At 38.5% G+C, this 25,688-nt stretch overlaps 1 protein-coding gene across 4 annotated transcripts in view; it reads left to right on the forward strand.

The window, feature by feature from the left end:
- The window catches only part of LRCH1 (leucine rich repeats and calponin homology domain containing 1), a 135,399-nt gene extending 112,984 nt beyond the window's left edge, over positions 1-22,415 (forward strand). For 2 of the 4 annotated variants that reach the window (XR_015704702.1, XR_015704703.1), the window contains 3 exons: positions 1,728-1,805; positions 9,710-9,967; positions 19,761-22,415. Coding sequence is in view for 2 of the 4 variants with exons in the window: in XM_087757321.1 (XP_087613447.1) it covers positions 1,728-1,805; positions 19,761-19,874 (192 nt within the window). In the remaining 2 variants the exon portion in view is untranslated. The remainder of the gene's footprint in view (positions 1-1,727; positions 1,806-9,709; positions 9,968-19,760) is intronic. The other 2 variants (XM_087757321.1, XM_087757322.1) reach the window with 1 other exon arrangement.
- The last annotated feature ends 3,273 nt before the right edge of the window (positions 22,416-25,688 follow it).

Below are 25,688 nucleotides of genomic sequence, written 5' to 3' on the forward strand. Positions count from 1 at the left end.
ATGTTAGGGGCAACATTTATGTAGTTATAAATTTAAATGTTCATTAATTTGTATATATTTTATATATAAATAGAGAGTGTGTGTGTGTGTGTATATACACACATCTGTAAGTGAATAAAATTATTCTGCCTTTCTCTGATCTAGCAACAGATCAGATTTTTTTCATAAAGGCTTTTTTGTTCAGTACACTATGAAATTCCACGATTACAAGATTTTATTATAGGAGACACTTTTGAAAAGAAAATTAGCCCCTTGTTTGTTGATTGAAGAAATATGAGGTTAACTTTAGCAATGCCTGGCTTAGCAGGTGTCATGTAACTAAAGCACTTACAGCACTTATTAGGATATTCTTCCTATTGGGTTAAATGTAGAAATTATTGCTTTATGGAACAGAAACGTGCTGTAGTGGTTTAATATTGGCTTGCCAAACCTAAGGATCCAAAGATTTCAGGACGTAAAATCTATGTAATCTGTGTGTGTGCATTTCTTGAAACTTAATTTTCTTAGTATTTTCTTAGTATTTGCTCTGTTTATTGATGTCTTTTTCTCAATCAGATCTTTGTTCCAGACTTCTGATACCAGTCTGGTTCTGAAGAGGTTTTGTATGTTTTTTAGACTATCTGCCCTGCACACCCCCCCCCCCCCCTTTTTTTTTAATGTACATATTGGGAACTATTTGCCATGTGCAGCCTGATACTCGATTCTGAGAACAGCATGTGTATTTCAGAGTCAATCTATAAGAACTTCCAAAAAGATAGATGTTAAGAAAAAGACATTTTTTCAGATGGTCTAGTGGAGTTTCTTTTACTGTTGCTTGGTTTTAAATTACTTCTGTCTTTGGTAAAAATATGATATTGCCAAAATATAAAAACTTGAATTTCTGGGGCAAAAACTTAAGTTTTGTTGCTGATTTTTTTTTTTTTAAGATAAAAATCTTGTGGTGTTTTCTATAACAAAAAGCAAATATTTGAAATCTGTTTTCATTTTGTTTCAACTGTATATTGATGATGTTCACTTGCTTGAAACAGCCTTCAAATTACTTTAGCCTAGAAAATTAGTTCTTTAAAGTCCCTGCTACTATAGTGAATTCTTGGTTTAAGTGGATATTCAGGAATTACCATTGTTTCACATCTTGCATTGAGAAAGCAAAATAGTGAGTTGTTGTAACATATTTCTGTAACTATTTGGTGAATAGTCCTGAGTGAGGCAAATTATGGAAGTATGTGAAATTCTACAGTAATAGGAAATTTATTCTTCAGAGACATTAAAATTGTGTATAGATACTATACATTTGTGAGTACATAAAATATTTAGAGTAAGAGCCTGTTAATTAGAGCTAAGTCTGCTCCCCATGATGTATGTTGAAAGCCTTTATCAGTTTACTTGCTGTCCAGAAAATCAATGTCGTCTATCACAGATCATTGCAAGAGGCAGGTTTTAGAACCTCACAAGCTGGATGTGAACAAGTAGAGATCTAAATGTGCTGGTGACTTTAATGACTAAGTAAAAGCACATGGCATCCAGAACTTACATACTCAGGTCGTATTTGTAGGCATGATGTTTTTAGAGTGCTAGAAAAAAAAAGTTGAGCGGAATTTTATGCATTGTTTTCAGGAGAAATATGGAAATGGTGCATCAGTACAAGAATAATGCAATAGATTAATTTATTGACTTAACGAATGTTATTGAGTTCTTTTGCCATAAACTATTTTTTCTTGTTTTTACAGCCTAAACTTAGCATGGCCAAATGCAGGAGAAACGTGGAAAACTTTCTGGATGCATGTAGAAAACTGGGGATACCAGAGGTAATTTAATTAAGTCTGTCACTTCTAGATGATCAAAAATAAAAAACACATGAATTATTTTAAAGCTGAAGGATAACTTTATGAACTACAGCTTTTCAGCCATAAAGACATATGATTAAAAAATTGATTTCAGTAATGTGATTTAATACTACTTTAGTGCATTTAAGTGGCTCATGTCATAGCACTTCAGAATTGCAACTGTTGTCTTACATTAGTCATTCAGTATTATCCCCAATACCTCCTTATCTTTGCCATGGAAAATAAATAAGGAATATGGTAATTAGGCAATACGTAATTAGGAAAAAGTTTGCTATTTTTTTCATTATACAACATAACTGCGTTTTTACCTAGTGCTTTTAGAATATGGACTTCATTCTTTTTAATTATTGATTTTCCTTTTTTTACAATATTAAGTACTCTACAGTATGCATTGTAAAAGTGACTAATAACACACTCATCTCTTGTACTGAAACACTTCTGCAGTGATGTGAAGAAAACCATTGTGTGTTAAGTATGGAATGTAAATATGAGTAAGGTTCTATAATGTGTATATATGTGTTTCAGAAGTTGGAAATAGGGAGATTGCAGTGCTTGGTGTTTTCTGTTTTTCATTTAAGAATGCCAGCATTCATCGTGTAGTTTATTCTCATTAATGAGGAAAAATATCTTTACAAATGGTGTAATGAATTCTGGAGTTTCATTGGGAATATTTCAAAGACTCCCTTATGGTCTAGGAGTACCTATTAAGAGAAAGTTAATTTCAAATTACATGACCCTCAAAAGAAAGTAGAAGTGTTACACAAGGTCTTTTTAATCTGAAAGCATGAAAAATGCGTGATGTGTTTTCCCCGTGTTGTTGCCTACATATGGCAATATAATTAAGACTGAGTTCTTTTTAGTATGTGTTTCAAGAATGCTGAAACAAAAGGATATTTTGTGTGTATCTCCCCCACCACCCCCTTGGGGAGCAGATGGTAATGCAAAGATTTCACACTGGGAAAGAATTTTGGTTTGAATTCTTTATATTTTATCTCTATTTTAACACTTGATTTGGAGGACAGCAAAAGTAACAGTTCATTTTTGCTATTTGTAGGAATTTTGAGGGGGAGACTTTTATCTTAAAACTCCAATGAATGGTTCATCATAAATGTAATTTGAGAATTCAGTGTTATGGGCTGGGCCTCTAAGTTGTAATGGTTGATTTAGTTCTTGTAATTAAGTAATTTGTTATGTTAGAATGATTTAATATTAAAGGTAAAATTTCACTTCAGAGAAGATCAAAATCTCAGTGCTGTGGGCTTGTAGACATGGAGTGTTTCTTAAGCTGCCCCAAAATTCGTTGTCTTCTGATGCATCATGAATTGTTCAGTGAATCAGAATACAAATCAGGTTTTTCTGGATACAGCCTGTTCGGAAAGAAAAGGCCAAGAGCTGTTTTCATTGTTGTCAAGAGATCTTTCAGAAATGGAAATAAAACAGTAAAATTTACAAAGATCCTTGCAGTGCCATATTACAGATGGCTAAGCAAAGCCTTTACTCCGAGGTTTTTTTTTTATTATTTTGGATTTCTCTAAGTAAGCTTTCTGGAAAAATACCATTTTGTTTTCTATGAATAGACATTTTAATATATTTATTACCCCACCTCTGTAATGCTTCCATTGAAATTAATGTAGAATTTTTTAGATTTTTTTATTTTATTTTATTAAAATATATTTGTTGCAGAGTTGCACACAGCATTAAGCACAAGGCCAGATCTTACCAATCTGATTTATAAACTATCCTTATGAATCTAAATAAGCGTTAACTTCTCTTGAGGGGAAAAACTCATTCACTTAAACATTAAATGAATGGCTTGCAATTGTAAATTTACAATAGATTTTAAGTACTCTGAGGATATTCTTTTTGATTAGCTGTCGGTAGTTTGCAAATGTGTATGTTTGCTATATATTGTGAAAATCCATCGTGTTGCGGAGCTGGATGGTAGATGATAGAACTTTGCTACATGTTGGAGGGACGTGTATTAGGAATACAAAGTTGTATGATAGCAAGTATGATAGTTATCTGTCAAAGTTTTTAAAGAACTACAGATGGTGTGTTTAATGCTGCTTCGGGCTGATGAGTTGTACGTTGCCTAACTACCTCTGGACAAACCAGTAAAAAGAATGCAGTGTATTATATCCTTTTTTTTTTTTTTTTAAAAACAAGCGTCGTATGGGAAAGTAATAGGTTCCAGTTATGGATCCTAGTACCCATAGGTATTAGGCTTTTCTGTGATATTTATGTCCATGTTTAGTTCCTGAGAATTAACTTGAAATTCTGCTGCATGGGTTTTTTTAAGGATTTAAAGTTGTCATAGTTCCTGTTGGTTTGTTTTCAGTTGTTTATGGAACGGAAGAGAGTGCACGCTATTTCCTAAGCTCCACAGGTTTAGAATAATATCCTGTCAAATAATCTAAAATGAAAACAAGAAAATAGCTAAGTAATTACTGTGTTGTGCAGATGTGCATGGTCTCTTCTGTGGCTTTCAGCATTCAATTCTTGGGTCAAAATTGCTTTCCCCAGAATGATCCTGGGAAACTTCATCCAAGTGTAGAAAAATGCAATGGCATCCATATCCAAATGTGTCATATAAGTATCAGGAGTTGGCATCTTGACCAAAGAGTCACAAATACAAAATTCAGGAACACAAGCATCTCTTTATAAAAAAGACCTGGTATGTAGATGATTCTGAAAGCCATTACCTGCCAGATGAGAATTTCAGTACAATGGGTGACATGTTGAAATCACTTTCTGTTAATGGCCATATGATGCTCCTGATCATATGCAGAAGGGACATGCTGGATCATATGCAAAAGGGATGTTTTAAGCATATGGTTGTGACCCTTTAATAAGAAACTAAATAGCAAGGCTCTTACTGCACCAGTAGGCTATCAAAAGTGTGAGAATTGTAGGACAGTCAGCTTGTGTCCAGTTTTGCCACTAACTTTTCCTGTAGAGCCTTATCAGAGATCTTTGTAAATGATCATTTTTTGAAACAAAACAAAATTATTGTTTGATGTGAGGCGGGGATGGTGGCAGGTAAGCATCTGAAAGCCTGAAGATTCAGAAAATGTCTGCCGTGGCCCTCAGGAGGTATATGACAAAAAAGGTACAATCTTTGTTACTTAGAAAAGTACAAAAGACAACTTTATTTTGCATTGTTAACTAAAAACTGTCCAATTGCCTAATCTCCTCTGTCATAGCGATAGAATGACAAACACTCCTGCTTTTTGGCTGATACAGACTGAATAAGCAAAGTGGCAGTAGTTGTGTGATAAGCAGGGGGTGCCTGTCCTACTTCATTTTTCGGAATGGCATGCAGTGCTTGGATGGCGCCATTCACTGGAGTAGATTGTTAATGTCATATGAACCTGCTGCTGACACCGCTTATAATGCTTACCCAGTCCACCTTTATTGCACCCACCCTCTCACACTTTCTGGGTTTAAAAAATAAAGCTATTTTTTTGATTTGTTTCTCTTTGTGTGGCCTCTGAAGTGTGAAATGTACCAGTTCTAATGCAGTTTTACTCTTTTTAGTGACATCTCATCCCAGAGGTATTAAAAAAGACCAGAAGAGTCTGAATTATTATCACATGAGTATGTATGGAAAGTTATGGAAGTATTTTGGTTTCAACTGCTCTTGCATAAAACCAGTAACTATATATGTAAATAAAGACAAAAATATTCATATAAATTCCTTCAACTTGTCAGTTGCCACATTAGAATCAGTATTCATACTAGTAGTAAAGAAGTAGACTTTCCCATTTTAACCTGCAAATGAATAACTTAATATATGAATAAATTAAGCTTTAGCTTTCATTCTTGGTAGCTGTTATTCTTGGTGTAATCCATATTACAGAGCATTTTTTCTTATGCACTTTCAGTAATGTTAACCAATATTCCTGTCAAAAGGAAAAAATTTGTGGTGGGCTGAATGATACTTTATTACAAGTGAGATTTAGACCAAAACAAAGCTGTAAGTGCAATATGTTATTTGAAAGGCAAAAGTTACAATTTTTCGTCTGCATTTTTTCTAGTTCTCAATGATGAACAAATATGGCATATCAGAAGTAGGACCTTCTAAGCATTTTGACAAAAAAGAAATTGAACAAAGTGTTTTCAGTGTTTGTGTGCCAAAATGCAGAATTCATTTTTTTACAAAGACACAGATTAATTTTTATGATCTGCAGTTTACGCTAATGTAATATCTTAACAGTTTAGGCACTTGAGCATCTTTTGGCCCTTTATGGGGCCTCTTCAGGTCAGAAAAATTAGGTGATGTTATCTAAAAAAAAAAAAAAAGGAAAGAAAGACTTTCCCCACATACACAGACACACCTTGTCAGTCTTCATATAGCTTGAAATAAAGATAGACTTAAGTTATCATGATTAATACTAGAATGGTAGTATCTGTTGATAAAAGGTAGTGATGAAATGAAATCTTTCACAGCCAGTTGTTACAGCAGGTTTATTGAGCTTCTGTGTTGCGGCATGTCAGTAATTGTGCACCATGATATAGTTGCACAAGTTATTTCTCAGGTGGGAATGAGAGACTTCTGCCATGCCTCTCCAATTTTCAGTCAGCTGCTTGGTGTACACATACAGAACAGAAAGGAGTGGGATGGTAAGAAGTGGCTTTTTGGATCTCAAGTTATCATATGAAGATTCAGATTACAAAAGGCTTAGCTGTGCCCCTTCCAGTGATTTTCAAGTCCTGCAAACGGGAGCTATTACTGCGCCTCACCTCCTCCTCTGAAAACTAGGTCCACTATGTTGCAACGTCAGCCATATTCTAAAAATCAATATGATTTATGTTAGTGTAGGGATTACTAATTAAGTAAAACCAACAGAAAAAAAAACAGGAGGCTTTGGTATGCTAAAGTGACAGACCAAAGAAGCAACCAAACGGAAAGCGTCAAGTGTTATATCTTCTATCCACCTATTAGTTGTTCAACTAGTAATCATGTTTCTCAGTTTAATGCAAGGTATATTTTAGTTACCACTTATGCTTGTTTTCTGATCAGTTCACATAATCAGTTACTTCTCCATAGTTTCATCATGAGACATCCATGAAGTTGCAGTAAGTTTTATCAGGTATGACTCCTTTCTCCACCCTTTGGTTCTGGGCTCGGTAATGCACACTATTTGGCCTACAGTATGGAGTTAAGTGGTTCAGTATGCTGTCAATTAGAGTACTGAAAGCGTAATTCTGAGGTTCCTTTCATTTGTGTTTTGGGTATAGCGCATATGCACTACAGACTTCATTCTTTAATGCACTTCTGCAGACTTACTCTTGACTTTTTTTACCAGAGTCAAAATTTGAGAAGGTTGGTTCTGAAATGCCATCTGTTTTCACAGTCACTGCAGGAGCATGTAGAATGAGGGTGGTTTGTGCACACAAACAGCTGGTCATGCTTTTGTCGTTCCACTTCTGTCTTACTGTGTTTATTCTGCATGCATGATTTTGGCAACTCTGATTTAATCACGTAGCTTCATAAACATAATAAGTCAGTCCATAAATTTAATGATTAAGTATCACTTTAGTTCTTACTAGTAATAATTTCAGTCTCCTAAATGAGAAGGGCAGTGTTTGTGATGGATGGGTGGTTGGTTGATTGTCTGAGACTTCAGGTGGGGGTCATGTACTTTTTCACTGTTTCATGATGTCCTATTTTAGTTTGGTATTTTTATTTCACCGCATGTGTAAAATTCTGGTAACTTAAGTGGAAATATGTTCACCATTACTGAAAAGCTATATTTTTCTTTATCTAGAGTTACATTACAGAAGTTTAAAATACATACAATATAAACATTTTCCTTAATAAGATGTGAATGTAACACCAAATTATCCATTGTCACAGAAGACACAAAAATAAGAAAAAATGATCAGACATTTCTCAGGCTTCCCAGGTTTCGCTGAATTTCACTAAAGCACAGCATGGCGGTTCCCATAGGAAGCGTCTTCTGCATGTGTTGGCTGTTTTTGTGCGCTTTGGCTTCTCCTGTATACTGCTTAGTGTGTTAATCTCTGGTTAGCAAGTTCATCAGTCTCTGTAAAAATTCAGCCTATTTACCAGCTCTCATTCTCTAACTCTGAAATTACCTCCTTCTCCATTTGACTGCAGTAGGGACTGTTGCGGGGGGTAGGGGGTGTGTGGACAAAAATCATTAAAAAGTCCTTGTTTTACAGTTCTGTCAAATTTTTTATATAAATTTAAGTTCAGTGTATCTTAGATATTTATTTTGGGGTTATACTTGCAACAAGTAGGAATTAAGTCTTGTATGCTATTTCGAAATTAATCCAGCATTTGTTGGGTTTATTGGTGTCTTTGGTAAAAGTGCAGTATATTACGTAGTTGATAGTCATGAGTAGTTTGTTTGCCCTAAAACTAGTTTCTCTGGTAAGCAGCTTGTGGATGTAGATGTTCTTGAATGCAGTACTAGCCCTATCCCATTTTTAAACAAGATCAGCATGTTTTGTTCTGCCTGTGAGTTTTCATCCTTTAGAAAAAGCCAAATACAACTGCACTGAAGTTTATTATCGCACTAGAATTTTGAGTTGAAAAAATTCTGAAAAATGAGTGTTGTTGCTAGGCACGGTATTTTTCCCCCCTCTGTGTATCTGCTGGCCTAAGTAACAAAATTAAAATTTTGCAGCTTTTAATTCCTGTTAAAGCTAGAACCAGGCATGGTAAGCAAAAAAGAAAAAAAAAAAAAAAGTGTCACTTTTTTCTTTGTGTATGAATGATACTTCTGACTTCCAGTTTCACTAGTCACATTTCAGGATAAAGGAGACTTTTAAATATTTTAAAGTTTAATTTGTTGCCAGCTAGACCTTGAAACTTTGCACTAACAGAAAACCGACATCTGAACTGCCATGTCTTCATTTATTGGGTGCACCATCAGTTCATTAAGGAGGTGAAACCTAAAAGCTACTAAAGCAGCATAGTGTTCCTCCGAAACAGGGGATCTCTTTCCTACTTCCTATACTCACCATCTTTGTTGATAGTAAGGCTTCATTTGCAACGTAAAATGGTGTATCTTAGATTGCATTTTGAAAGTACTAGTTTTTGCTTTGTTTGATTTTAATGTTAAATATTGTGTGTCCATATTGATATTATTACATATTAAACTTCGTTTTGTATAGCTAGTCTAGAGTAAATTGCTACATGGAGGCATTGATACTTTCCAAAAAAAGGTATGGGAACCTAACCTGCTAATAACTTTTAAAGTGCTACCTGAGGAATTTAGTGTCAAATTCTTCAGTTTCGAAACTTTATTAAAATTAAGTACAGTTAGTTCTACATTGACTTTTTCAGTTTCCATCCCAGGGTATCATTTAAGATGATATTTGAATACCAAGTTTTAGATTATTTATTGTGTTAGAGAATTTTGCATACTTCTAACAATTTCTTTAAGTACTTTTTCTTGAGACTTCATATTGCTGCTGCTGGTGCTTTTAACAGCTTTCTAACCCACTGTTTGCTACTGTATAAGTTAGATTTTACAGCTGGTTCCATTTAAGCATTTGAATAAGGCCCAGATGGACAAAGGTGTACAGATCTCATTGGAATAAGCGGATCACATGCACCTCCTCACCCTTGTGAATCTGGGCATAATTTTGGAAGGATTTGAAGGACTGAGCTCTTCTATCTTAACATTTTGGTATTATACGATAGCTTGAGTATTTAGAGGAAATAAAAGAAAGCTGGGGTGTCTGGTGACTAAGGCAATACTAGGAAGAAACTATTCCTACATGTTTATGCTAGAATATTGTGATAATTTATTTATCAATATCTTTCTATTTTTGTATTTTTAATTTTATGCACTGTTTTTTTCTGTTCTAATGGCTGCCCTTCGGGATAGGCTGACCTCTGCTCTCCGTATGACATCCTGCAGTCGGATATTCGTCACATTCGAAAGACTGTTGACACTCTGCTCGCCCTCGGGGAGAAAACCCCACAATCAACTTCTGCCTTTCGCTCCTGGGATCTAATAGGCTTTTGTCTTTTCCACATACTTTTTATAGTCTTGATGTATATAACTTATCACTGGAATGTGCTAACAGCATAACCTGTTCGCATGTGCGCACAAACTTTCTGCTTTGTCTCTGACAAATTACAGGTACTTAATTTCCTTCCTTTGCCTTACAAACTTCTCCCTTTCCCTCGCTTCCCTTCCTTGTAATATCTTTATTAATCTCTTGAAATAGGGGAGAGAGGGAGTAGCATCTTGAAAGCAAGTCCCATCTCTTCTCCCCCCTCCAGCTCTAGTTTAAGAACTTATGTACGTCTTTATTTATAGTTTGTTTTCTTTTATGTTGCCTAGACTGCACACTGACTGTGTTAAAGCAGTGAAGCTATTCTTATCCCACTTTTGGGTGTAGGCTAGATGTGTATCACAAGCTAAACAGAACTGAGCCTCTTACTTTTTGTGAAAATCCAAGAATGCTGCAGATATTGAAGCAACTGAGGTGGCACTTCAACAGATGATAGTATTTTCTGAGTTGGTGCCAATTATCTCAATATACATTGTGTTAAGTGCACTTAGAGAACTATCTTTCAAATTATTGTTATTTTTTTATCCTTTAGATTAACAAGAGTACTGTGACTTTAAAGATTGTTGGTCATCTGTACTGTTCCCATTAAATTCCCTACTGGAGTAGTTATGTTTTCCTACTTACATTTTGTTTTCCTCCAGATTCCGTAGAATAATCTTTTTCTTCTGTCACCCAAAGCAGTGTTGAACTGCTTTTAAACACTTGCTATGTTACACCCCGAAGATGACTGTGAATTAGTAGTGTGTATGAGCAACCCATAACATGCCAGGGGATTTAGAATGTTCCAGGAAGAAGATCGCGGAGTACAGTGTGATATAATAAGATAGTTTGAGAATAAGCTGTTAGATTGCTGTATCTGCTATTCTTCTGTGTGACGTCAAGCAAGTCACGTCACTATCTTGTCTCTGTTTCATCACCTGTGAAAATACAGGTAATGTTTGTTTGTGTAACGAATGTAACAAAGACAATGTAGCTAGGAAAAGAGATCATCTGGGAAGACTCTAGATTTTCCATCCTAGGAGGTTTTAAAGAATAAGTTAGACAAGCATTAGCGAGGAGGCGTTTTGGTATGTTTGAACTCTGCCTATGGTCAGAGTTCAGGACCAATGACCTCCATTTCCCTTCTAGTTCTGTGTTCTGTTCCTCTATTGTAAAACTTGAATAAGACATGTTTGGTTTTTTTTTTGTTTGTTTTACCTCTTATCAGCATGAAATATACAAATGAAAATTGATTAGAAAATATAAAACCTCAACTATAGCCTATATTAACATTACAATATTGGCATAGATGCTGTTGACTAAATTTGTAATTCAGTCTCAGGCTAGCTAACCAAAGGACCTCAGTGTTGTGGCTGTGAAATAAATACATTAATTTCTCACTGCCTGGTATATAAAAAAATTACCTATAGACTTTTAGAGGATAACTAGCATAAGAACTTGTATGTTACTGGTTATTCTGGCCATATAGTTATGATTTAGTGTTATACTATAAACATCCCCATTCCATAGATACTTGTAAAATTTTATTAAAAACCTTCTAAATGCAGTTCTGTTCCTGGTTTCCATGGCTTAAATATATCCACACATACATAAAAAGGCTGAAATGTATAATTAGATATGTATTTTAAGATGGAAAAATTAATTTTAGACAATGGATAAATCGAATTTTTTAAAGGATTTACTGTCTAGCAGTGCATACATATAACAACTCTATTATAAAGAATGTCTTCTGTGACCAGGCATGAGTTCAGTGAGTGCTTCCAGGTTCTTTGTACTTGAGGAAAAGGTACTAGTTACTTGGGTGCGTAGCTGTAGAGTTGTGCTCTCATCCTGCACAGGCTTAACTGTGTGCCTAGTTTCAGTGATTACAACAGTGGACACTTGCTTACTCCGTTGGAGCTTGACTTTTAAGCTTCCACTTTCAGCAGATCTTTGTCTTGATTTTGGTTGTCTTGTATTAACAATGTTGCTTTTCTAGCGATCCTGAGAAAGTGACATAAAGCTTGTATCAGTTCAGAATCCATTATTGTATGATTTTTTTATAACCCAGTGTTGGTATCTGAGACAAAAGTGATGTCTTGTCTAGGGCTGGGATTTTACTCCTGCTGCCGTAAGTGGTAAACAGGTCTCCTGTCAACGCTTTGTGTTGTGCACTCTTTATATACTACCAATCTACATGTATGAGTATATTTTAACGTTTTTTGCAATTAGAAAATCAGGTGGTGAAAGTTGTTGCTACCATCGTATAGTACACATCTGTCTCTTTGTCTCATATTATGTCCGATTATCCACTGTAGCTTTGGGAGGGAGGTAAGAGAAGTAGCAGATCAGTGTTGTGTGTTTTGCATTTCCAGTGGAAATGGAAGTTCATGTCTTCAGTGTTTTTGAGCGTTTTATCAGCCTAGACACTGGGTTGGAAACTGAACTGTTGTTCAGTTGTTGAGTTGTGCCAGTGTAGACCAACTGAACGTATCCCAGTGATGATACATAACTCTCAAACTTGTCCAAAGTTTTAACTTCACATATGCTTACCATGCAAAATTGTCTTTTAGTTACTTACATTTTCTCACTGTTCTCAACTATGACAATATACAGTCATTAAACTGTAACATTACAAGCACTTTCTTGTAGTTATGGAGCTGAAGCCATCTTGAACCAGACTGTGAAAGACGACAATACTCGCTTCATGACAAGCACAGCCTTACTACCATACATGAAGCTTATCTGGTTTTGTATTTTTTCCTCATTGTTATTGATAACACTTCAAATATACACAAATCTTACAGGGAAAGGAATAGTAAAATGTAGCCTTACATTTCTCTAAGTGTGAATATAGTAATGTTTCTCAAAATGTATTTCAAACATCATGCAAATGTGAAAAATACCTGTCTGCCCATCCCTGAAGCCAATAATTCTCCCGCTAAATGGGGAGGTGGAGACCAAAACACGTATGTGGCTCATTACTCTAATGGGCTTTTGCTGAATTCAGAGTCCTGTTCCTGTGCTGCTGTTCCTGTGGCTTTAGTACTTGGGAAACCAACAGTTCAACTGACCGGTGGTTGTTCACCTCTGAGGAGATCCCAGTATTGAGACATTCAGTTATATATAGTTGGTACTTACTGCTCACAGCCAGTCGTGATTAAGCAGATGACCTTGGGTTTAAAAACGATGTGCGCTGTAGTTCACCCACATATTCATTGATAACATGAATTATATTTGCTCCCCCATTTGTTTCCCCATTCAGTTTTTTCCATTGCAGTGGTCATCAGAGATTTTCAAACTGTGATTTCTTCATAAATTGGTCTACTCTGATCTGGACTGTGGAGGTCCTGTCATCCCTACTGCAGTAAAGTAGTAAATAGAAATTGTCGTGAATTAAATTAATATGCGTGCAGGTAAAATGTGTTTGCACTGGATTACAAGGGGCATTTTGATGTGAGGATCTGGCTTTCTTTTTCCTTGAGCCAGAAAACAGATAAATGTTTTCAAGTGCAGAGTAAGGCAGTGTAGTAGTCCTTCAAATGCCTCTTTCTTGAAATGTAACAAACTTCTACAACTGAAAGCTGTATATGCATCCCACTGTGTTCCTGGTAAGTTTTCTGAAAGGCTACACTTGCCATGAATGGGGATTGAATTAGACCTGAGAAAATATTCAGTCCAGTTTTCTACTCCATAGACATTAATAAGTTTGCAAATTATTGCCACATAATTGTTTTTCACAAAAAAGAAGTATTCTCAGCATTTTACTCCTGTTACAAAAAAAGTTATATGTGCAGGTTTAGAAAAAACGGTTTTGTGAACCTTTGCCATTTCCTTCATTTCTGGCACATAAGTTGCATTATGCAGGAAGAGCAGTATAAAAATACTTTAAAGTGATGTCCCGTTCTACTTCGATGATAGAAAACACTCTCCTTCCTTCACTTTATCTCTTGCAATTTAATGTATAAGGTTATGGTATAATTGATATTTCCCCTGTAAGTATACATTTTCTCTTACTGTTTCATGTGTGTCTGTCTTTATTAAGTTTTTTTTTTGTTCCTTGCAGATTCAGGTCACTGTTTTCTTAGCATGTTAGAATGAAACTGTGAGGCATTTTGGCAAAATATATGGTCTACTTTTAAAATTTTATGGCTCAAGGCCGGAATTTGTAAAAGGGTCCAAAGCCCACAATCTGCAAATACAGTTTTGTAAATATTTGCAGTTTCTTACATGTTCAGAAGATGCACATGTTTAGACATCTGACTGGCTATGACTCCAAATAGAGAATTATAGCTGTGGTATTGAAGATCTGGGGTTTTTTTTTGCTTTGTCAAATCTGGTCATACGTGTATACTTTACAAAACATACTAATATTTCCATTGGAAATTAAAAGAAAAAAATGATGAAATATACCTATAGACTGAATTAACGCGCTTTTTTTATCTTCTGCTCTTTTCTTTTGTACTTCAAATGGTAACTTCAGGGCATTTGGGCACATATGGACGTCAACAGTAATAGTGGATAAGGAAAAGATAGATAGAGATAGAGATATAAAGACCTAATTTCAAATTGCCTTAGGTACGTGAAAAAGTTAATATTCGCTACAGTTTTTTCAACTGTTTAGAAAGAAAACTTGGCCTTGACCTAACAAAATTTCAAGATTTTGTATACTTGACATAAGTTTGCTCAAATGTAAGGCTCTGATGTTTCTTTTAGTGACTTTCCATTTCAGAGTAGTTGGCTCCAAACATTAATGATGGGCATTACATAGACTTATTTCTTTCAATTTGTCCTTGGAGGAACTACACATTCCAGTATTTCATTGTTTTATGAATATTTTATTTTTTCCCTGTAGATCTGAAATCTCATATTCTACAAATACAAGGAAGAAAGAGAAAGGCTCTTGTCAAATTGTAGAATTCCATTTCTCTGTATTTTTGCTAACAAATATAGTTGGGCCCAGCTGTTATCATGAGGCGATCATTTCACTACGTGCCCGTATGATCTAATGGCAACAATTACTTTTTTGATGAATACTTACTGCATCTGAATTGCCAAGCTGCTTGCCCTAGCATAAACCAATTCAAACACTTGTCTTGACTTCGAAGTCGTCTGATGTCAAAGAAAATAGATATGTATGTGTAGCGTGTCACGTATCCTTGTGGCATCAGTGTCCTTGTGCGTTCCTGCTTTTCTTCTACACCGTCTAAACCAGACATTTTGTTCCAGGATTAGAAACTTGCTCTGGCAAGCACATGCACGCGTGTATGTTTGCGGGTACGCCCGTTGTACTGTCCTTTTGTGTTGCTTTGTGACTCAGCCTCCTGGCTGCTGCCTCCTTTTTTTTTTTTTTTTTTCCCCTGTCAAAAGGAGTTTGTTCTTTTGCATCATGGTGAGTTTGTAAACATCTTTATCCATTCAAAATGGCTATGTGTCTGTAGAAGGTGGTTTGCTTGCAACAAGTAAGTTAAGTTCCCCTGTGTTCTTAGGGAGAAAAAACACATGACAAATTTAGGTCTTCATTTTTGTAGTAGATATATTCATGCTGCTATGAGTAGAGTGGCATTCCTTCCCTCCACAGTTGTTTTTAAAGATTTTTTAGACTCGTCTTGAGAATTAGTAGCCAGTTCTTCTGTCTGTCTTTCTGGGTTTCGTTCAGTGATGGTTTCAACAGGGGTATTTTTAGAGAGTCGATTCATACTGCTATATCGAAGTGTTATGGGTTTGATGCTAATGTAAAAGGGCCAGAAATCAAAGGTGGGGAGAAGTGGGTGAGGTTGAGTCTCCTCAGAGTCATGGGTGAATTCTCTTGGTTGGTCAGGCATATTGTCTCAAAATGCCAGGATTTAAGAAAAGTTTTGAAATCTTAATGGCTTGCAGCTTCACAGCTCTACTGTCAGTGGTTTCCAGACAGCAGCTGCAGTGAGTTAGAGAGTGAGGCAGAGTGTGGAAAACGGACTGTGCCGCAAGGGCAGCGGCTGAACGTAAGGACTGAGACACCTGGGATCTTGGCCCAAGGTAACGGCTGTCGATGATCAGTGTGATCTGGGTTCCATCCTTGGCAGGATTTGATTTTTCTAATTCTGAGAAGAGTTATATATATATTACTCTAAAGCTGGGATTTGAACAGTATGTGAGGCAGGGTTGATGAAAGCCATTTACAAAACTTTGAAGACAGTGATTAGGGCTTAGATAAGAGAATTGATTCGTGACACATTAAGATGAAGTTTGTCATTTTTAGGAGATGGCGTAGGTCTCATTGTCAGTTTTGGAAAGTTCTTCATAGCCACGTGTTTAACTGCAGAATTATAAAATATTAACCAAGTTCCACCTTCTGCTTAGTCAGAGAAGGCTGTAGAATGAAGAATGATGTATGATATAAAATACTAAAATATAAAAAATATTAAAATATAAAAATATTAAAATATAAAAAAGTAACATGCTGTGAAACTTCTCTCTCCTAGAACACAGTTGTACAGTCCTATTTTTTTATAGATCTCCTTAAATAGCTTTCCTTATTTGAGAATGCATCTTGTAAATACAGCAGGGGGAGTGAGGTTGCTTTATACAAACTGGATTACTCTACTGTATTTAAAAGAATTGGATAATGCATTGTCTTTAAAAGGAGAAAAATTATATTGGATGGAGTTTTTATTTGAAATGGGGCATGCACTCCTTCATGCTTCTAGTGAAAATGTGCTTATAAAAAATTGCAAAATTCCTAGAAAGAAAGCGTGACAGAATAGTTCTCTGAGTGCTATAAGGTACCACAACTTAGAATTTAAGTTTTTCTAAAGGCAACATCCTTAACTGAGGCTTTTTCAGCAAATTTGGCTTCAATAGAAAAATTTAGCATATTCTCAAACATAAATACCTAGCAAGGAAGCTTGTTTCGAGGGCTGGGTTTTTGGATTCAATCCCTACCCTTCAACCTTGTAACCATAATCACTTAGTTTTCAGGTATTGGATTCAGCAGGCATTATTATTTAATGCCTTTTGTCTAGTGTGGAAGACTAATGAAATATTGGCATGTTGTGGGCCACTAAATCTGTGAAACAAGAGCCTACTGTGCAAGGGCACTGGAAAGAAGTAGAGGAGAGTGGAGGGAATAACATTTCACTTCAGGTGTCTGATTTGCATTCTCAATAAATCGGATGAATATAATTTTTTTGAAAATTACCAGAGTATTGTAGATTTTTTTGTATGAGCTGTGTCCCAAGACATTAGATTGGCAAAACATTTTTAGTAAAAAAACATACATTTGAAGTAGAAATATTTTGGTTTTGTTTTTTGGTTTTTTTTTTCATTTATTTGATATCACTATCTCTACCTTCTTTTGTAGCTACTCCAGTGCTAATCAGGTGTCAGTTTAGGAGTTTGCATTCTAAAATATATTTATATATTTCTCTGGAAAAGACACTTTTTTGCAGAGGAATAAAAGCGGGGGAGAACCATCTCTTGACAGCTTGCAGGCCAGTATCTCAGTCAGAAGAACGAACAAGAATGAACTGCAGAACCCGGTGTCTTAACTTAAATGACCAACTTAGGGTAGGTTTGGAATGGAAAGCTGGGTGATGAACTGGAACGGCTGCAAGATGGGGATATGCCTTTGTGCTGACCGGGCAAAGCGCTGCAGCAGAGAGGGGCTCGGTAGCAGGCAGGAACGGGAGGGAGTTGCCGCAGCTGTTGGGTCAATGTGAATCAGGACCCGCAAACTCCGTGGAAGTGGCAACCCAGCGTTAGCAGATGGCCAGAATGTTGCAGCCTCTTCCATGTGGAGAAATGTATGCTGTTCCATCTCTTGCAGACCTACTCAGCCAAGCTCCTTGAAAATTATCTGTTTGAAACTGTTTCTCGGATTGGTGTGTGCAGAAGGAATCCACAGTATTTGTTTGGTGTTCTGGGCTATAACCACGAACCTTAAAAAAAATAATGACACCTTAAGTTTAAAACAAACCTTTAAACATAAAATAATAAATATTAAAACATCTTAAGTAGTAAACAGAAAATGTAAACATAAAATATGGATAAATTACAGTTATCAGTATCAGATGCCACGATTGTGAATAAAGTTTGGCTCTCACTTTTCAGGTTCAGTAAATAGCTAAGTTTTGCAGGTTTTGTCTCATTGAGGCCGGAGTGGGTTGTGAGGAACTTCACAAAAAATTAAAGCAAGCGAAGTGATGGTTGTGCGTAAAGGAGATACTCATTAACAGAAGAAAGTCATAAACATCAGAAGCAGCGGAGCAGCTGTTTCATACTGGTACTGCTCTGATGGAGCTGTGGCCCGCTGGAGGAGGTTGCCTGAGCAAAGACTGGGCAACAGTGGAAGCAGATAAAAGCAATTAAACATAGGTGCACAGCATGATAAAGACTGTATTAATTGTTCTTGTAGGTACCAGTTCCAGTTCCATCATCCTGGATATTATATTTAGTTTTAAGGGTTCACAGGGGTCAGGGAAGGGACTAGAGCCGAACAAAATGTGTCATGAGAAGAGAGGTGGAAGAGATTAGTGATATTTAAATTGGAGACACAATCAATGTGAATACGAGGAAGTGTGACAAAGGACCAGGAATCGCATAAAGTTAAAATAAGAGCCCCTTAGTTGACATTACAGAAGCAAGAAGAATATTCAGTAGAAGACAGGCAATTCATTAAAATATAATCTCAAATGCATCAGTGGTTTTAGAAGCTAAAAGTTGATTCAACAGCTGAGAGATTCAATACTGAGAATATCAAAACAACCCTCTCCCTCTAAAAAATCAGTCTCCCTTGTCTGCTGATGGTCAGGTACATTAGGGAAAGAACAGAAGGTTAGATCACAGAGATGGTGCCTTTTCAAACTTAAAGCAATCTGACATGCACAGTTTAAGGACTTCATGAGCCAGACACTGTATCCATGTGTTTGTGTTTAATAGCCTTGTTTGGGTTTCTTTCTATCTGTGTATTTTTGTCATCCCACTTACACTTTCGGATTCCATGTTGTTGCAATAAGTCACAGTTGTAATTATGGTTTATGTGATGTAGTCTAGCCTTTCCCTTTTATTTTTTATAAACCTGCTGCCTGCTTTCATAATTTCATGGACTTCATTAACGGGAATACCCTGTCACATTAAGAAAAACTTCTTTTTAAAGAGGGTGCCAATCATGACCCAAGGCTCCCTCTCTATGGCAGGCTTTCTGTGATTATTCACCGAGGGGTTTCTTGTTACCTGTAGGGGACACAGTATTTACTGTTTGACTGTCTTCTGGTGTGGCAGCCTCTGTGGACAGCTGGTAGGTTTCATCCCGGCCACGATGGCTGTGTCCGTACGGTGAATAAAGTTGATTCCTGGATATTTCAAAATAAGCTGCTAATTACTCAGAACGAAACGCTTCGCCCGTTGAGTGCCCGACATGACAGACACTTTTCTGTAAATGCTAACGGGTGGCTTTCAAGGTGCGTATCCTGGGACCAAGACCTACCTGTCTAGAGCTCAGGGGTAGAACTTTTTTTGACTGATGAAACCAGCCTTCTGTCCCCAAACTCGCTCATATGTAATAATGGGCAAATGCCATCTTATCTCACTTCATAGGTGAAAGTTCAGCGTGTGCTTGCTGGCCCTTGCTCTTAGTTCAGATGTTTACGTACTGTAATGACCACAGAACAGGTTGGTTTCTGAGGCCCAGAATATTAACGGTTCTCTCACTAATTCGTAGGTATTACGAAAGCAAAATCAGAGACCTTCAGTCAAAATCACAGGAAGTTTTTCTTAATTAAAAATAGGAACTGGTTCCTTCTTGTTGGGCTTTGTGTTCCAACTGTGTTCATGTAAAGCAGAGTTTTGCAGTGAGTACTGAATATCCTAATCTTTACTCCTTTGTTTGTCTTTTTCTAGGAGAAGCTCTGCCTACCACATCACATCCTAGAAGAAAAGGGCTTGGTAAAAGTGAGCATAACAGTTCAAGCATTGCTAGATGTAACCACAGTGAAACAAGCTTTATTCACATGAAACTACTCTCTGCTGTTACCAGCTCCACTGTGCCATCAAAGAATCAAAATACTGCCCATCTTTTCAAACTGCATTGAAAAAAAAAAACAGTGCTCCGAGAGTATTCTTATACTTCTGATTTTAAAATCATCTTTCAGACTGTACGTGCACGTCGAACTACAAACCAGAAACTAAAACGGAAACGTTTTATAGAGCAAATTGGCGCTTCACTGCTTTTATAGCTCACTTTGTACAGTACTTACTAAACCAGCCACCTCTCTGCCACTTAAAAATGTGTGGAGTACACAGCTGTCTTGCAGCAAGATACCTTCGTATCATTAACTAAGAACCATTGTAAGCATTCGGGGGGGCAGGGGGAGGGAGAGTAAATCAGACTTCTGCCACATTAGGTTTTTCTGCAGTTGCTTCAGGCTGTTGCCTTTTAAAAATATCCTGACATAAAATATTTATATAAATATTATTTATTAGTGAGTTGTTATTCATCCTTTGGATGCAAAATGTAAATTAGGAAACTGTATTTTATTACTGCTTTTTTGTGGTTAAACACTTTATTTTAATATAAATATTTAGTTATTTTTTATTCTACTTGGTGTGCAGTAGCTCTAGATCTCCGTAAGTTGTATTTTCTAATATGTAAGATAAAAAGCAAACAAAATAGGTGCTTTTATTAAAAGAACAGCTAGCTGGAATGGCATTCTTTATTTCTTGATTTTGTGGAACATTGGTAAAAATTTGTCTGCATTCCATTGAGTTCCCTACATTCCAGTAGCACTTTTCCCCCCCACTAGACTAAATTGGCTGAAACTGAGAGCACACCCATTTTATTTGTATATAGATGTTTAAACAGCAAAAAAGGAAATATGTAAACTTGAAAAATAAATGTGAACAAATATTTTTGATTGCTTATTTTACTATGCACAAGACATTTAACTTTTGCCACAACAAAATGAATGATGTGCGTTAGGATCGTGTGTCTTGAAATACAGTTTTGCACTGCAACTTGATTTCTTTTAAAGACTACAGCACTACAGAACAAATAATAAAAAACAGCACAAGAACATTAACGAGAAGACGTACCAGGTAGCCAAAACATTTTGTTTTCTTCAATGATTCCTTCAAGAGGAGGTAAAATTATTAAAATTGCCCAAGGCCGTCTCAAAGAGCTGATCTTCCAGACGCGGCCTGCTGGGCACAGTGGTTCTCCTTACGGTCTCCATCACTTTCTCACAGCATTAAGCACAGTGTTCCGTGGTGAACGTTTGCAGGATCAGACCTCTAATCCCACGTCAGCAATAGGAAACGTGGTTCTTATCACTACTTTAAATTTTCGGAAGACGTTTTTAAAAGCATAATTTATTATTAAAACACCACGCGCTTTAGATCGAAAGCTTCCAGCACAGCGATTCTCAGCCTATCTGGAACATCCATTTTTCTTTCATAGGAGAAGCTAGTGATGTAGCTTGGGCAAGCAGGGCAGGAAAGCTGCATGTGGTGAAAAGGCTAGCTGTTCGGGCTCGGTGGCGCGCACAAGCAGGTCCTTCGAAACGCGTAATGGCAAAAAAGAGGCACCGTGTGGTGGGAGGACTAAATATTTAAGCAAGAGAATGTGGAGAGGACTCCTGTATAAAGACTTTTGGGAAGAACGATGCATACTTGTCACTACTACGTATCTAGGCAAAGCTACGCGCGCGTTCACAGGCCCTGCATTTAAAGCTACCCGTATTCCGATAGCGGAGTTTTAATCGTTAATACAGGATTTGAATGCAGACTGCGCGTTTTAATTCCACAACTTGCCGACGTGCTGGTACGTGGTGACGGCAACGTGTGAGGAGGAGGAAAGTGGACTCGCAGACGATGGGACATCCAGCATGCGTGGAATATCCAGTTACTTCAACCAAAGCAAAAGCGTTTATTTTATAGAGGGAGCATTGACTTAAATCGTAATTTTGATTGGCAGCTAGCATATTGTTTCCTATAAAACGTACTGTGCACTTTAACACTAAATTAAAATGTATTTTAATATTTTACAGAACTGCACAAATATCTGTTTTGTCAAAAAACACGAGCAATGTAAAGAAAATAAGTTTTCGAGTCAGAGTTTATCAAATTCTAAAAGCATTCAAAGATCGAGTATAAAAATAGGAATATTGATTTCTGCATCTTGAGGGATAAAATGCAGGTTTCCTGAGTATTTTTTTACAATGTATATATGGCAACATGAAGCTTTGTAATTATTATTTTGACAAACCTTGTTTTTTCATAATTAAAATTTTGGTTTTCTCCTGATAGTGTCTTTCAGTATTTGCTTGAAGTGGGCTGTAAATAAATAGCTCTAAATATTTTGTAATAAATACAGCTTTTTTTATGCAGTCTTAACCTGTACGGCTAAAAAGAGAATCTTCATGAATCTTTGTATACTATTTATATGTGCAATAAAACATGCATGGCAAATCTGTACTACCCTAAGCAGTGAACATAATGTATATAGAAAATCTTTACTGTAGTTACAATTAAACTATATTATTTGTAGAAACCCTTTAATGACTCCCCCTGTGACTGACAGTTTCTGGTAAAAGAGGTGGTGTTGGGAGAGCTTAACGCTGGGAAGGGTGGATGAGGGTTTGGGGATGGAGAGGAGGGTGACACGGCACAAATAGAGGAATTTCGCAGCCGAACGAGGCACGGGATCGAGCAGGTGACTGCTGGGTTGGTGGTGTGGTGTCGGTTCCTGAAGATCTGCTGAAGATCTCCCGCCAGCCGCGCAGCGAGGAGCAGCAGCTGCCTGAGCTGCCCTCCGCTTCCAGGGCCCGGGGAGAAGGGAGGCTCCACCTTCGCTTTGCTCCTGCTCGCAGCGCCCTAGGAGAGCCGTTCCTGTTACTGCTTCCCGCTTCGCTATGCAGGGGGCTTTTTCTTTCCCTCCCTGCCCTCCTGCAGAGGTTATCCTGCAGGCTTTTGCTTTAGCAAGCAAAATCTGATGGTTTCTTTATTCTAGTGAATCCAAGCAATAATGCAGTCACCCCTTCTGACCTGGGGATAAGCCCCTGTGCCACGCTGCTTTGCCCTTCTCCTGTCTGCAGAAACAGGTAGCGGGGACCGCTGCTTGCTTGTAGGTCATCGTACACGGCCTTCCCTTTCCCGTGCAGGTTTCTGAAGTCACATAAGTACAGAGTGTGCCGTTTTCTCTAATGAAGCATCTTCACCTTACCCAGGTGGCTTTGTGGCTGTATTTGTTCACTTCTGGTAGTAGATTTTGAAAGGAAGGGATCTTCCTGAAAGAATCTCCTGGGGAGATCCTGCTTTTGGTTGCCAAGGAAGCTTGAGTGCCTTTGTGGCTGTTGGGATACAAAGCCGGGACAGACTGATTGCTGCGTTAGAATCGGCGTAATTCCGGCAGGAAGAGTCGTGCAGCGGCCCTCGGGTGCTGCTCCTCACCCGGCGCAGAGCCTGCTCGAGAGCGGGCAGCCGAGGCCGTGCCCAGCTGAGGTCTGAGCGTTGCCACCAACAGCGATCCGACAGCCTCGCTCAACGCGCGTGGCGGCGGCGCCGAAATGCTCAGTGTCTGTAGCCATCTGCTCACCTGATTCAAGCGCCCCAGGTCTTCTCAGGCGTTTGGACTGGCAGCCTGTGGGCGAGCGCAGCTTGAGGGCCCCTTCCTTCTCAGCCCTCTGGCACCAGTTTTGCAAGAGCTCAGGGCCGTTTCCATCAAGCCTCGAGGTTCCTGGCTTCCGTAGCGAGTTCTCCTGGGCTCAGGAGAGCCCGTCAGACGCTTACCTGAACCTGCTCCTGTTCACAAGCGCGGCAACCGGGCGTCCCGCAAGGAGGAAGGCAGCAAGTGCTCCATTTTTACCAAGAAAGCAAACCGTGCGGGAGAGCAGCCAGTTATTAGGAGCGCCGAGTGGAAAACATGAGAGGTGTTTTTCAGCTCCAGAATTGTAGCTGGGCAGTTGTCTGGGGAAGCTGATACGGTAACTGATCTCCTGCTGGACTGTAAATTAAGGATACAGGAAATAAAGCTCCCCACAACTATCCACAGTATAACAGGAACCTGAGAATTATGCCATATAAATTCATCAAGGGTGAAAGAGGGCTTTTTTTTCCCCCCACGCAGGGCAAGCTGTTTCCTACCATTAACCCAGCAGCTTTAAAATGGTAGTTTAAAAGCACTTACAGTAAATTACAGGGTTAAACCTGCTTTTTAATCTCCTCTAATCCAAGATAGAGGTGCAGACACCCCTGTTTTAGGGAACAAAAAAAAAATGGCATGCCCCTTTCCCTTAAATTCCCTTGTCCTGCACTTGGGTCACAACAACCCCATGCAACGCTACAGGCTGGGGGAGGAGTGGCTGGAGAGCTGCCTGGTAGAAAAGGACCTGGGGGTGTTGGCTGACAGCTGCCTGAACATGAGCCAGCAGTGTGCTCTGGTGGCCAAGAGGGCCAGTGGCATCCTGGCTTGTAACAGGAATGGTGTGGCCAGCAGGACCAGGGAGGTGATAGTGCCCCTGTACTTGGCACTGGTGAGGTCGCACCTCGAGTACTGTGTTCAGTTTTGGGCCCCTCACTACAAGAAGGACATCGAGGTGCTGGAGCGTGTCCAGAGGAGGGCAACGAAGCTGGTGAAGGGTCTGGAGCACAAGTCTTATGAGGAGCGGCTGAGGGAGCTGGGGTTGTTTAGTCTGGAGAAGAGGAGACTGAGGGGAGACCTTATTGCTCTCTGCAACTACCTGAAAGGAGGTTGTAGCGAGGTGGGGGTCGGTCTCTTCTCCTTAGTAACGAGTGATAGGACGAAAGGAAATGGCCTCAAGCTGCACCAGGGGAGGTTTAGGTTAGACATTAGGAAAAACTTCTTCACCGAGAGGGTGGTCAAGCACTGGAACAGGCTGCCCAGGGAAGTGGTTGAGTCTCCATCCCTGGAGGTATTTAAAGAATGGATAGATGTGGTGCTCGAGGACATGGTATAGATGGACCTGGCAGTGCTAGGTTAACGGTTGGACTCAACGATCTTAAGGGTCTTTTCCAACCTTGACAATTCTATGATTCTATGAAATACAATTATCAGAATGCCTTAGGCAAAAAAGTACTAGCGGTAACAGGTAACAAATGGAAAGGTTTATTGTGAGAAGCACCTGCACCGAGCTGAACGCCCCGACTCCATGGCTACTCCGTTCGTAGCACCGGGCACAAGGCTGCAGCACACGCGCAGCACGCCGCGGCTCCCGTCCAGCCCAGTAACTCATTCGCTGGCTGCAGTAGAGCAGGGTGCTGGCGGGGAGGAACAACTAGAAAAAGCTACCGCACATTAATCAAGCCTTTGAGCCAATTTTGCTGTTGTGGAAGTGGAGAAAAGCTACATGTTTAGCGCTTGTGGCTTAAAATTTGTCTGTTGGTGCCCTGCTTTGTACGAAAGGAGGAGTTAGCATCTGTTGTAAATATACACAGTGTGGAAAACTTGAGTTCAGCATTTCAGAGAATGCTGAACAACCTGCGGTGCACACAGTCGTACCTTCCCAGCCTTCTCAGCTTGCTTCACAAATAGGCAGATGCAACACCGATAAAAGTCAAGATATAATTCAAGCCTGTCCCCACCAACAGAAGCCTAAGTTCCCAGCATCAGCCTCCCTGCAACCTAGAATCTAGCGGAGGCCAGAGAAACAGGAGAGCATTCGGCATTGCTTACAGAAGCCAACCGCTCCTACGCCTACCCCAGTATTTCCTCTGGCAAGGGTGAGTCAAGGTTTGGGCAACGATGCAGGTTCAGCCAAACCACGGGAAAGCAGAGTTGACAAGCCAAGCTTGCTTGAGCGGAAGATAACCAGC

The sequence above is a fragment of the Nipponia nippon genome, unplaced genomic scaffold (genome assembly GCF_047370975.1).
Source record: "Nipponia nippon isolate SJK-2023a ecotype South Korea unplaced genomic scaffold, ASM4737097v1 scaffold_2, whole genome shotgun sequence".
Taxonomy (NCBI): domain Eukaryota; kingdom Metazoa; phylum Chordata; class Aves; order Pelecaniformes; family Threskiornithidae; genus Nipponia; species Nipponia nippon.